This window comes from Marmota monax, unplaced genomic scaffold (genome assembly GCF_021218885.2).
Source record: "Marmota monax isolate L192 unplaced genomic scaffold, Marmota_monax_Labrador192_F-V1.1 WCK01_AAM20220418_F8-fsc00197, whole genome shotgun sequence".
NCBI lineage: Eukaryota > Metazoa > Chordata > Mammalia > Rodentia > Sciuridae > Marmota > Marmota monax.
In genome coordinates, this window is record NW_026694815.1 from 2,366,759 (window position 1) to 2,381,429 (window position 14,671).

General features: G+C 31.9%; 1 protein-coding gene across 1 annotated transcript in view; it reads left to right on the forward strand.

Annotated features, from left to right (window-relative positions):
• The window catches only part of Zdhhc2 (zinc finger DHHC-type palmitoyltransferase 2), a 63,731-nt gene extending 51,188 nt beyond the window's left edge, over nucleotides 1-12,543 (forward strand). Inside the window, exons 9-13 of the mRNA XM_046425980.2 lie at nucleotides 3,921-4,047; nucleotides 4,372-4,464; nucleotides 7,309-7,421; nucleotides 9,308-9,387; nucleotides 12,163-12,543. Coding sequence (XP_046281936.1) covers nucleotides 3,921-4,047; nucleotides 4,372-4,464; nucleotides 7,309-7,421; nucleotides 9,308-9,348 — 374 coding nt within the window. The 3' untranslated portion in view covers nucleotides 9,349-9,387; nucleotides 12,163-12,543. The remainder of the gene's footprint in view (nucleotides 1-3,920; nucleotides 4,048-4,371; nucleotides 4,465-7,308; nucleotides 7,422-9,307; nucleotides 9,388-12,162) is intronic.
• Nucleotides 12,544-14,671: the final 2,128 nt, after the last annotated feature.

Sequence of the window (14,671 nt, forward strand, 5' to 3'; positions counted from 1 at the left end):
GAAAGGATTATAAAAGATTATTATGAACTATTGTACATTAGAAAACCTAGATGAAATGGACAAATTTCTAGGAACAAACAAGCCATCAAACTGATTCAAGAAGAAACAAAAAACTAGGGCAAACCTATAACAAGTAAAGAGATTGAATTAGTAATCAAATGGTTCACAACAAAGAAAAGCCTGGGACAGTTTGGCTTCACTGTACATTAACAGAGAAAAGAGAAAAACATGTAACAAAATCTAACACTCTTTCATGATTAAGAGGAAGCACACTTAAAAAATTAAGAGTGGAAAGGAACCTCCTCAACCTGATAAAGGGCATTTATGAGAAATCCACAGCTAACCTCAGACTCAGAGGTGAAAAACTGAAAACTTTCCCTTTAACATCAGGAACAAAACATGGATGTCTCTTTTATTACTGCTATTCAACATACAGCGAGATCTAACCAGTTAGAATTAGTCAAGGAAAAGAAATAAAGGCAACCAAAGGAAAGAAGTACAACTATCCCTATTCACAGATAACATGATCTTATATAAAAATATCTAAAGAATTCACAAGAAAAGCAGTGCTAACAATATCTGGATAGTCAAATAAAATCAATAAGTGCCAAATCAGTTATGTTTCTCTGTACACAAAAAATGAAACATCCAAAAATGAAACTAAGAATATTATTCCACTTTTCAAAAGTTTTTAAAAGAATAAAAAACTTAGGAATAAATTTAACCAAGGAGGTTCTACAGTAGCACACTGAAAACTACAAAGCATTATTGAAAGGAGTTAAAGGAGACTTATAAATAAATGGTAAGATTCCCCATGTTCATGGACTGGAAGACTTAACATTGTTAAGATGGCAGTACTACCCAAAGTGATTTATACATTCAGTGTAATTCCATTTTTGCATAAATGCAAAAACTGATCCTCAAATTCATATAAAATTATAAGAGGACTCAAATAGCCAAAATATCTCACCAGAAAAAGAACACAGTTGGAAGATTCACATTCCTGATTTCAAAACTATAATGATCAAAACAGTGTGCTACTGACATGATGAGATACATACCTCTATATTTGTGCGTCTCCTCATTTGGTTGTGTATTCTTAATTATATTACATTATTACATGCATGCATGCGTATACACACACACACACACACACACACACACACACACTCTTCCAGGAATAAATCCATACATCTTTAGTCAATCAATTTTTAACTAGGTTGTCAGGACCATAGATGGAAAAAGACTAATAGCCTTGTCATGTTGCTGGGACAACTTGAATTCATAGGGCAGAAAATGAAATTAGACCCTTACTCCATAGCATATACAAAAAATTAAAATTGAAGGGGCTGGAATCATGGCTCAGTGGTAGAGCACTTGCCTGGCATGTGTGAGACCCTGGATTCAATCCTCAGCACTGTATATTGACAACTAGAAGAATATTTTAAAAAATTAAAATCAACCAACGATCTAAACAGAAGTGCTAAAACTATAAAACTTAGAAAATGCATCTTCAGGACCTTGAAAATGGCAATTGTAGTCTTAGAATACCAAAATCATGAGCAACAACAGAAAAAAATAACTCCTTATTTTTTTCTGTTGTTGCTCATGCTTTTGTTGTTCACTTTTGTGAACCACAGGATATTATTGAGAAAATAAAAAACAACAGAATAATATTTGCAAAAAATGTATCTGATTAAGGACCTCATATGTAGAATATACTAAGAATTCTTACAAATCAACAACAAAAAGACTCAAAAAATTGGCAAACGATATGAATAGATATTTAGGTGGACATTTATTTAGAGAAAATATTCAAATAATCAACAAGTACTTTAAAACATGCTCAACATCGTTACTCAAACCAAAACCATAGTGAGGTATCACTTCCACACCACTAGGGTGGCTGTAATACAAAACCAGAAACAAGTGTTTGTCAGGATTTGGAGAATTTAGAATCCTTTTATAATTCTGGGAATATAAAATGGTGCAGTGACTATTAAAAACATGTTAGCATATTCTTCATGTGGTAGAATTATCATAAGAGCCAGCAGTGCCACTACTCGGGATATACTCTAAAAATTGAAAACAAGAATCTAAATGGATGCTTGTATACCAGTGATCCTAAAGAACTATTTACAGTAGTCAGAAGCAACCCAAATGCCCATCAAATAATGGAGAAAATATGGGCATATGTATTACAAAGGAATATTCCTCAGCTATAAAAAGGAATGAAGTACTGACACTTTCTACAACACACATGAATCTTGAAAACATGCGAAGTGAAAGAAAATAATCACAAAAGATTATGGCTTATATGATCCCATTCATATGAATGTCCAGAATAGGTAAATCCATAGAGCAAAATCGTGTTAGTTGTTGCTTGGGGATAAGGACAGAAAGGACTGGAGAGTAACTGCTTAAGGTTATAATAGTAAAACTATTGTGGAACTTGATAAAGGTAATTGTTGCACCGAATTTATATTGAGTGCCATTTGACTGTTCACTTCAAAAAAGATTTTCAGTTTTGTGAATTTCACCTCAGTTTAAAAAAGAAAGAAAGAAAATATAGGAAAAAAGCTAGGAATACTTGAGAAACCATCCATGGGGTTGAAGCATAGAAGCTAAAGAATGAGAAATGAAAAGTAAGCAGAGACTTAGCTACATAATTTCTAGGCTAAGATTAGGACTTTGGGAATGCAACTTGAATTTATAAATTCCTTTGATCAGAAAGGAGCCTTTTAAGCTATGAGATCCCATGATTATTCAGTGAAGATTAATTGTAGTAGATAGTTCTTGTTCATTTTTAACATTCAGGCAAAATCCTATTACAGCACATATTATTAGAAAAAAATTCACTTTAATAAAGTAATTTCTAAGCAAGGTATCTTGTTTTCCAATTTGATTTTGGACATTTAAATTGTAATGCATTGAAAGTAAATGAATTGTTTCCAGAAGCTTTTAGCTTCTAGATTTGAGATTTAACTTGTAGCACTGAAAGGATTTCCTCTGGATAATATGGTCCTATAACTATAAAGAAGTTTTCAAAAAACTCTTTAACCTGGAGTGGCAAATGCAAAGGATGTTGCATTTATTACAGTGCAAGTAGACACAACTTGTGGTATGTCTGAATCACCACATTTTTCATAGAACTCGACTTCTAGTTAGATTTTTTTATTTTAAATTTTGGGAAAAAAATCATTATACTTCTATGTTTGTTCATATTCCAAAAATAACATTTTAGAATTTGCCTTTCAGTGTTGTTCAAGAAGAAAATATAGTATTCTGGAAGGAACATTGATGACCTTGTTCAAATCCCACATCTGTAATTTATTTGTTCTGTGATCTTGGGCAACTCCTAGAACCTTTTCAACCTCAACTTTGATAGGCAAGTGGGCATAATCAGCAGATGCAATGTATGATTATGGCTATACAGTATATTTTTGGGTCATTTGGAAAATTTTTATGATTAAGTGAGAGAAAATTTCAATAATATTGAAACTGGAATTTGTTAACTTCAAAAGAGTTATACAGTATATGTAAAATATACTCTCATTTTGGTTAAAAAAACTGTATATTTGAATATATCTATTGCCCTTCCATGTATCCATTCAATTATCTATCAAAAGATCCAGAAGATACAAAGTTTTAACCTGTTTGCTTACTTGTATTTTTAAATGTTTTTACAATGCACATGTACAGCCATAGTAGTAAAAGGATTAGTTGAGAATTAAAATAGACATGATATTTTGAAATAGAATAGACAATCTGTATGTCAGGGCTACTAGTAGGTACATATTTACTCACAGGGTGGACATTGATTTCCAGAGTTTCTTCATTTAATTTAATTATTTCTAAATATTAGGAACCTCTTGTTGATTTGTTCTTTATTCATGCAATTGCTTTACGATCTCTTCTAGAGGCATTCAGAAGTCCAGTGTTTCGACATGGAACAGATAAGAATGGCTTCAGCTTGGGTTTCAGTAAAAACATGCGACAAGTTTTTGGTGATGAGAAGAAATATTGGTTGCTACCTATTTTTTCAAGGTACTTTTGCTGTTAACTTTTTCAGGTTTTAAACTAATGAAAGTAAGTCAACAAAGGACAATTTCAGAAAAAGTTTCTGTTCCATAGGTCTATAATTCTGCATAGTGACTTCTATTTTTAAGTAATATTTTATAATTCACTATTACATCAATGTGAACATGAACTAACTCATCCTCTCTCTAAATATAAACAATGTATTGAAGCCAATGCTGATCCACATATTTTGCATATTACCTGCTCTACTTTCAGTCATTGGCATTGTAACAGGGTTTTACTCCATTGTCTTTTTCCTGATTCAACTGTAAGTTTTTATTTTAATTATAGTCTAGGTGATGGCTGCTCTTTTCCAACTTGCCTTGTTAACCAGGATCCTGAACAACCATCCACTCCTGCAGGACTGAATTCCACAGCTAAAAAGTAATCCCACACTTTTTTCTGCTTTATTTTCCAATGAGTTTTATTCTTGAGTCCTTTGTTTACATGAGTAAACATAAGAGAGTTTACTGCAATGGTTTCCACTTGGAATGAGGGAGAGAGGAGAGTATGATTGGGGAGGCAAACCTGGGCAGCTTAGATTGTGTTTATGAGGTTTTGCTGATAGTCTAGGGGATAAGTACACAGGTTCTCTGTACATTTCAGTTGACTGAAATATATTATGATTTTTTTAAAATGTAGCACTTAAAAATTATAGGACAAAATTAGCTCCTCGTTTTTCTAGTGAGCATGCAAAGGATAAAATTCCCCTCTGACCCTCCATGTCTTTCCTCTCTGGTAACTTTTATGAAGCTCAGAGAAAATTCTCTGGATCAAGCCTTTGGAGTTCAAATGGATCCCAAGGCACCTGTTTGATAATTCTATTAGTAATATATCCTATAACCTTTTTGCTGTTTAAAGACCTCTAAGTATTATCAGAACCTTTTTATTTTTTATTTTGTTTAGAGAGAGGTGAAGGGGTCCGGGAAATTTGTTGTCTGGAGACTTTTGCTCCAGCTTTAAGTTTGTTTTGATTCAGTCTTTCAAGAATTTGAAGATGGCAACAGAACTGAAGTTTAATTCTGACTTTGCTACTGTCAAAAGGCGATAGTAGTTAAAACTTTTAAAATGCTGTATGTGAGTTTTCATTGGTTTGAAACACTGATTTTTAGACCTTTATGAAATATTTATTTGAGTATCAACATACCTCTAATGTTTAAAGGAAAATCAACAACAAAAGCATAACCATGATATCATTCTTTATTAAATTTTGGAGACTTTCTTAGTTGCTACATGTCATATATGCAGGACTTACATCAGTGTTCCTTAATTTGGGGAGTGAAAAGGCTTGGAAGAATAGTGCTCCTTAACTATTATTTTTTTGTGAAAATTTTTTATTGATCACAGTACTTTTTCCTGTGGAGCTTAGAGTGAGCTCAGAATCCTTCTCAAGGCAAGGTTTCTGGCAACAATTCCAAAATCACTTTAAGTTGTCAAAAGAAAGAAAACCATTTGCAGCTCCATCTTTAGAGTAAGTTATGGACAGCTAGGTTCCATCAGTTAGTGACAAGGCCATTCTGATGTAGTTCATGTGGATATTCAAAGACATCAGAGCCTCACGGGTCATGTTTTATGAGTTTGGGCTTGGAAATTAAACAGCTAAATGTTAGTGGATTTTGTTATACATCAGCGCAGAGAAATCTAGTTTTAATACATTATTTAGGATATGCCTTCAAGCTTTTATAAAATTTAACAGTAGTTTGCAATAATCATTTTTACCCTTGTTAAATGGCTTTTGTAGTTTAAAAATTAATGGGTGTTATTCAGTTTGGAGGAAATTTTAGTTCTGATAATGTTACCCAGCTAAGTGATCTTGACAAATTACCCTTATTAACAGATCTTCCTCTATTTGTCTGAATGGTCTGAGTCTTCCCTTTGTTTACTTTCTGCTCAGGTATAACTTTACACTAGAGTCCATCTTAGTATCACCAGGCTATTATATATTTAATTTATTATTTTTCCTTAATTACCACACAGTTCCATAAGTGCAAAGAATGTGTTCGTTGATATATCAGGTCTCAATAAATATTATCGAATGATTGGATTGTGGCTACTTTGTAGCATTCTGTTAGCTTTAAGGAGTCTCTAAACCAGTCCCTAGTTAGCATTCTCTGTTTTATTGCCTCTTTCTTGAAGAATATTAAAAGTTAAAGTAAAAAAGATTTTTGTTTATGAGTAGGTATAAATCTCTGCAGAAACATGCTTATTTTTAAAATTTACCTCCAAAATTTTAATAAGGAGCTATTAAAGCTGCAAAAAATATTAAAATGTTATAAAATATTAGATATGAGGTAATTATTAAGGAGCAAAAGCTTAACCTCATATCCTTAAAAACGTAATAATTATATTCAGCTAAAATATGTGCAATTAGTTTTTGGAAGAATTGTAAGTAGATTTTTAAATTATAATTTCTATTTCAGGATATTCTAAAATTTTGCTAATACCTTCTATGCCCAGAATTTTTCCCTAAGTGGACTATTATTTTTTGTATATTTTCCACATCATCCAACATGTTGACATATGGCAGGTCCACCTAAACTTTAAAACTTAAGTTTCAGAGGAAATTCTTTTAAGCCTTTTCACTCCCCAAATTAAGGACTTGTGAAGTCAAATGTTTTCAACATATCTGCAAGATAGCACTCTCATTTGTTCATAGGGAGGAAGAGAATTCTTTGTTCAAGATCATTTAGGTCACTTTAGAAACACTACCATGTTTTTTCTCAAACTTATCTTCCTACTGTCACCTTCATATTTTTTCCATATCTATACATCCCAAAATTAATATTTTTGTGTAATATATCTCTTTAAGAAGGATACTTACACTTATTTTTCAAGCAAACTTCATATCACAGTCATAAATAAAAAAGCTATTATAATTTGCCATAAACAGAATAAAATCAAGTATAAAAATGATCTTATTAAGTTTTAATTAGATTCCCTTACCTGCTAAAATCTGAGGTTAAGGATTATTCTCTATATTAATAATGTAAATTTTCCAAGGTTAGAGATTATCATGTTATTTATGATGAGAAGGAAGAAAGGAGACTGAAGACAACATTTTTCTCCTTGCGAGTCAGTGTCTTTTCATGTCTTATCCTTGTAGTCCCCAAATATCTTGGATACCTCCTAAAATCATCTTGTATTACAAGTGGTTTGAGTTTCATATTTTGAGAAATACTCAACAATGCTACCAAGAATTAACCTGTGATGTTCATTATTATTTATCAGTCCTGAAAACCATCAATTTCCTGCAAAGCCATTGAGAGAGTCCCAGAGCCACCTTCTTACTGATTCTCAGTCTTGGACAGAGAGCAGCACAAACCCAGGAAAAGGCAAAGCTGGTAAGGGTGTGCTTATTTGGCTATTTTTAAATATGCTTTTAGTTTTAAAAAGGGGCAGTGGTGAAAAATCTCACTATTTTTCTACAGAACTTTATTAATTTTTATACATGTGTTTATAAATATATATATAAATATGTCTTTATAAATGTAAGTATATATATAAGTATACACACACACACACACACACACACACAACCTTTGGAGTCAGATGTCCATTGTAAATTTAGAATAATTTTGAAAGAACTCTTTGTGAGTTGTTTTAACATCTGTTAATAGAAAACCATTTTGTAGAAGATTATTTTTCTTCCAGTTTAAAGAACCAAATCTTTATCACTGCCTGTATTTTTTTTTAAGTAGTGATAGAAATAAATTCCAAATACAAAGGATTACAATAAAAAAAATGTAGTCAACTCAGGCGGTTATAAAATATCTTCTGAAAAGTACTTTAAATTAATTATGTAGCTCTGTTTTTGACTCTAAGATTTCTATTCAGCTCTAAAATATCTATGTAAAATGATTGCATAATTACCATAACTTAAACTGCCTGTAATTTCTTCATATCTCATACACAGTTCTTTTGTTATTATTGATTTTAATCTTTTGATTACTTAGTTTATTCGAAAAGAACAATCAAGGCTTTGAAGTCAGACTTGTTTACAAGACCCAGTTTGGACACCTGTTAGTGTGTGGTATTTGTTATGATCTAATTCCTTTGGGCTTAGCTTCCTTATCCTTCAGATACTCTCTGTTTCTTGGGGTTGATCAATATTAAGTGAGGTGATTGTAGTGCAGGTGTGTGGATGTCCCTAGAATGACTACAAAACCAGACACCCACAAGTAAGGCCCTGTTAGCCAGGAAATTTCCAGATTGACTAATTTTAGCAGTTTTTCAGACATTTTCTTTGTTTCTAGTTCTTTTTTTTTTTCAAATTCATGTGCTTCCTGACTTGATTCATTGTACTTTAAAGTGTCATCTCTTTGGGATTTAGTGATAGTGGGAAGTAAAGAGTCCAGTGTAAAAATTCTCATCATTATTTAATATACAATAAGTCAATTCTCTTAAAAATCAAAGTTTTTTTTTTAAAGATCATATTTTGCAGACCATTTGTGTCCTGTGAAGATCCTCGTGATCTGAGTGTTCATAATTTAGTCCCTCCCTTAACCCGCCATTTCATTTTCCAGTCTATAGGAAGGGCTAGGCATTGCATTGACAAAAATTGATGACACCTGTTTTCCATTTGAGTGTATGACCTTCCTTAGAGGAAAAGAAGTGATGAAAAGTTGGGGGTCAAGAGCGACAAAGAACTCCCTTTCTTCCAGAAGGAATACATGTTCTATCTGAAAGTCTACATCGACTTGGAGATGATTGCTTGATTTTATATGCTATTAATTATTTGGCATTTACATTAATTTTCTGTTAATTTGATGAATGAATTGAGAAACTAGTATAGAGGAAAATGTAAAGGAAGGAAGAATAAAAAGAGAAGGAGACGATGAGAAAGGACTTAAAGATTGGTTTGAAGAAGGAGGTTATTAGGTGAGGAAACTTGATCTGAGCAATTTAATATCTTTCACCACTTTGTTCTTTTTCTTCCTCATGTAAAAATGCAAAATATCGAACACATATTTACATTTTTACATTTCTAGCTCTATTTTTAGTGTCTTTGATGTTTGTGTGTGTGAGGTGGGGAGAAAAATCCTGGCTCTAACATTGGACAGGGTGTGAGTGCATATGTTTGTTCTTCTCGAAGTCATCTCCCCAGCCTCCTTACTATATTCAGGGCACTTTGCAAGTATTCTTGAGAATTATTCTTAGGTGAATAAACATATCTCTGCCTATTTGTTCAAAAACAACCAAAAATGTTTGTTTATTTTCTTTCTTTAAGGTATGAGCAATCCTGCATTAACCATGGAGAATGAGACTTAACTCTTCAAGCAAAGTAAATTCACACTTTATACAAATAAAGTAAGTTTCCCCTTTATTTTTATGTTTTATATTTTTAACAATTTTTTAATTTATTAGAGTTATTAGTTCCCATAAATATTCTTTATTTTTGCATGTAAGATGTCTTATTTGACCTGTGGAATTTCATTAATTATCCTGGGCCTCTGGACATGAACTTCACTTCAGGTTAATTTGATAAAGTATAGAAATAAGTTAATGAAAAAGTTATTTATATATGAATGCATTAAATGGCAGAGATCAACTCTTCACATTTACTTAAACATTGCTTGTCATTTCATAGGATCATAGAATTTATCATCTTTATTTTTTTCTAACATTCAGGATACACAATTATATCTTTGACCATCCTTTAGCAGAATCTCACTGGGTCCAAGTATAAGATGATTTTGTTTTATTAGCACAAACACCTGTCATCCCCATTTTTAGTCACAGTAGGACCTCATGTAAATAATAGGTGCTCCAAATCATTTTCTTTAAACTGTAAGTTTTTTTGTAAACTTGTTCCAAGTCACTTTCCTTGAAATCTAATCTGTTAATAAACTTCCAATAAGTAAAAAGGGAAAATGAAGAGAACCTTTGGAATAAAGCCATTAATATCTAGACAAACATAACAAATATAGTTTTGTAATAAGCACTCTATTATAAGGAATCAAAATTTAAAGTTGAGATGATTCTCAGCATAGTAGGTTCTCAATCTACTCAAAACTGCAATCTAGATTCCTAAAGTTTAAGAGAAGCAGCCAATTAGCACCTAAAACAAAATTGTTTGTGTCAAAGTCTTTCCTGAATATCTGATTTTAGCTGTTTGCTTTGTTTTGGTTTTGATGAATGGTTGTGTAATTGACAGCAGGATACGAATCTGGTAATTCACAAGTTTAGTGTTTTCATTTGGGGAAGACCAGGATCAGCTCTGAATGCATGATGGTACAGTTGATAAGACTGATCCTAATTGTGGTTACAATAGTGAAAATTTTATCTTCTGAATTTGGTTACGTAGCAAAGAGACATTATTATATTCTGGAAATAATACTTAGAATGCAAAAATGAATGAACAAATATGAACTACTAGTCAATACCACAAATAAAATATTTTATAGAAGCATATTTTGTAGAACAAAATTTTACAGGATTTTCTCCACTGTGTTTCATTATTAGTTATAATAATTTGTTATAATGATTCATTTTTTTGTGAGGTCAGTGACATTAAAAATTTTTTTTGTGTTCAATATTTTGCATTTTTACATAATATGATTGTGTATAAGTCATTTAGACTTTCTAGTATTTCAGCACAGACTAGTGTTGGATTTATTCATTGCTATACCTAACACCTTGCACAGTGCCAGAAACATAGTAGGTTCTCAATAAATATTTGGTTGATAAGAAATCATGGAAGCTTGATTTTATTACATATGAAAATATGGCATTAGTAAGTTATAATAACCAAATGGCAGCATAAATGAACTGCCTAACCCCCAAAACATTACCAAGTGATTTTATAATATAATGTTGATCGTTTGGTTGATATAACCATTGGTAGTAAAAAATTTTTAAATTGTTCTAAGATAGCTAATAAATACTAGACTTTTAAAAATAGTTTTTCTTGCATTATATCTTAGACTTATAATTCATTTAATACACTTATATTGAATGTTGTCATCTAATATTGATGAATATTGATGTGCCTAATATATCTTACAAAATGAATTTTTTTGTTGTTGTTGTTCTTTATTTCTTTGAACTACACTAGTATATGGTCTGCGGCTTTTTTTTTTTTTTTTATGCTGCAGAGATGGGGATTGAACCTGGGGCTTTGTGCAGGGTGGGCAAGCATTCTAGTACTCTATCCCTGATCTGATCTACATTCCCAGCTCAATTTAATGCTGTTTAATAAAAATTGCTTAGTGCTAAAACCCATAGTAGTGCTAAAAATAGATTTATTTTCGCTTACCCAATACAATATAAATTTAAACGTGCTGTATTTTTATGTGTATGAAGTTTCAAATTTATTTCCTTAAATCTCCCTTCCAACTCATTTGTCACTCCCAAACTTCAGTTGACCTCAGACAAATGCAAATCTATCAACATGGAACTCTGCTACTCAAATTGTGGCCCCAAATGAGCAGCAGTGGCACCATCTGTAACTTTTTAGAAAGGTAGAACCTTAGGCCTTACCTTAGACCTACTGAATCAGGATCTGAATTATTTAATTTAATTAATTTATTTATTTATTTTAGATCTATATCTTCTACCAAATTTGGAATTTTCTTTCTTTCTTTTTTTAATCTTTTATTGATTTTATTTTTTTAAATACACGACAGACAGCACAGCAGTGAAATACATTACAATTCTTATTACACATATAGAGCACAATTTTTCGTATCTCTGTATATAAAGTATATTTATGCCAGTTTATGCCTTTATACATGTACTTTTTTTGTTGTTTTGTTTTGTTTGCATTATAACTCTTAGTACACATATATACCACAATTTTTCTATCTCTGTAGATAAAGTATGTTGACACCCAATTCAAGTCTTCATACATGTACTTTGTATAAGGATCTGAATTATTTTAAACTTTACTAAGGTCTTCTCATGTATATGCACATTAAAATTTGAGAAGCATGGATCTAGTCTGTATTCAAAAACATGTCTACCAAGCCTGCTAGCATAGAAGAACAGGAATGTATGTTATTGCAACAAATAATGAGGTGGTTAGTTTGGATTTCATTTTTTGTACTTAACACAATAGTTTCATGTTTTCTGTTTCATTTCAAGGTACCAATGCTGCAGAAGGATGGCAGAGGCTTCCCACAGAAGCCATTGAACAGCAGCTTCTTTATTCCTTTGGCTGGATATGCAGAAATTTTGTTTGCTTGCTTGTTTCATGGTGCTGGGGATTGAACCCAGGACCTTGCACATGCCAGGCAAGTGCTCTACCACTGGGCTATGTCTCCAGCCCTGGATATGCAGAATATTAATTGACTAGTTCTTTCCAAGCTGTTGCTTAAGCCGTACACGTTTTTGATCCACTATACAAATGTTACAGCTAATGTGAATTCCTATTAAGTGTTAAAAGTAATTGTGTTTTTTGAATCAAAGGGAAAATATCTTCTATTAAAAACTGGGAATAAATTAATGGGTCACTTTTCACTCAAATACTTGGTTTGCACAGTTTTTCATGTAAAAAACATTAATAATCTGATTTTCTTATTCAGAAAATTGAGACTAATATCTTTTAAGATTTAAAATTTTAAATCACATTATAATGTTAAGCTTTATTCATATTAGTTTCCTTTAAGAAGGAGAAGGTAAGAAATAAGACTTCTTTGGTTTTCTCTTCTAATGTGAATCTGACCTCAGACTGAGTGAACTGTAGTAACTGTTAATCCACTACAGAGTGCTAGTGGCCTACAGTTAAGGATCACCACCCATTTCTGCCAGACTTTAAATCTCATTCTACCCTTTGTTCCTTGCTGGAAAGTAAGAACATTGAACCCTGGGTCCACTGATAAAGCAACTAGTTAGAAAACTATCGTCAGAACTAATACAGTGTTCTGACAAAGCCCCTCTATTACATTGAAAATACATTTTCATCTCTTCTAATCTTTTTTAAAAAATATTATTTTAGTTGGACACAGTACCTTTATTTTATTTTTATGTGGTGCTGAGGATCAAACCCAGTGCCCCGTGCATGCTAGGCGAGTACTCTACTGCTGAGCCACAACCCTAGCCCCCTCTTCTAATCTTAAATGTGGGGAAATCTATGATAACAATTATGAAGATTGGTTTATGACATTCTTTATTCAGGTTGCTTTTATAATTTTTTTTTTTTTTTTTGGTACCAGGATTTAACCCAGAGGTGCTTAACCATTGAGCCGTATCCCCAGACCTTTTTTTATTTTATATTTTGAGATAGGGTCTTGCTGAGTCACTTAGGGCCTTGCTAAATTACTGAGGCTGGATTTGAACTTTCAATCCTCCTGCCTCAGCCTCCTGAAATGCTGGGATTACAGGTATGCATCACTGCACCTGGGATAAAGTATCTTTTTAGGTTATTTCTCTTATTGAACACAGTGAAAATATTGAATTTTTGTTAAGAATTCCTGGTAGATCAATAGGTTAATCCTCCAGTGATAGCCATATTATTACTGTGTCTTCTCATCAAACCTGTAACAGTTAATCTGTATTTTTTCTCAGATACTTATTAAAATTAATTTATGCAAATCATTAAACAAAAATCATATACTTTAAGAAATTTAATTCAACATGAACTAAATGGTGTACGGTTTGTAAATTTAGTTTAAGATGAACTAAATGATGCATTTGTTGATGCCAAAAGATTTGGCTTGAGTAAATATACTCAGAAGCTCTTGTGCCTTGTATGCACTATTTAAAAAAAGGAAGAAGTTCTCATTTAAAAAAAAAATCCAATAGAGTGTAAGTTTTGTAAATGCTAACAATTAGAATAATGTATACCTTTATTTGGTACTGATTTTGAGACTATAAAGCAGATTACCTTTTAAACACAGCTAAGTAATTGGTGTAAACAAAAATTCAATACAAAATAAACTAGAAGACCAGAAGATTAATGAAGTAAAAGATATTGCAATTACTCATCCTTGTTAAAAATGTAAAGAGTTTTTACATTAAATGTGTTTATGGAAGAACCAAGGTCAGCCAAGTTGATTTGATAGTTCCTTGGAGTACAGGATGGCAGCTTTTACATATTTTTTTTTTTGAGCAAATGAATTTGATATGACAATCTGCTTCCAGATAGCTCAAAAGATATGACACATTTTTACTTTTGTCTTCAAGCATGTTTGGTCATTTGTCACTACCTAAAGTGCCAGAATGGAACCTATAGCTCCTGCTAGAAGTCTTAAGGGTAATAGCTGCATGTGGTGTATTAAAAATTATAAGCAGCCAGCTATTCTTCAAAGCACAATTATGGCTGTTTTTCTGGACAGGATCCAGTTAAGAATTCCCTCTTGTCAAACTGGATGCTAAGGAAAAAAAGAGGGATTTTTAAAAAATTATTATTAACTTTTTACCCTGCAAGAATATTGTTAATCCTCCTCCCTTTAGGTCTTTTGTGTACTTATTTAAATATGTAAGTCAATACACATTAGAATCAGATTTGAAAAAGTTAAAAAAAATAAAAATGTTTTTCATTAAGTTGTAATGGTTCCCTTTCTGTTTTCGAATTTAAATAAACCAGCTTTGTTTTAATTGTAGGAGATGATAATTTGTGGAAGTAATTGAAGTATAATTTTACCTGAGTGAA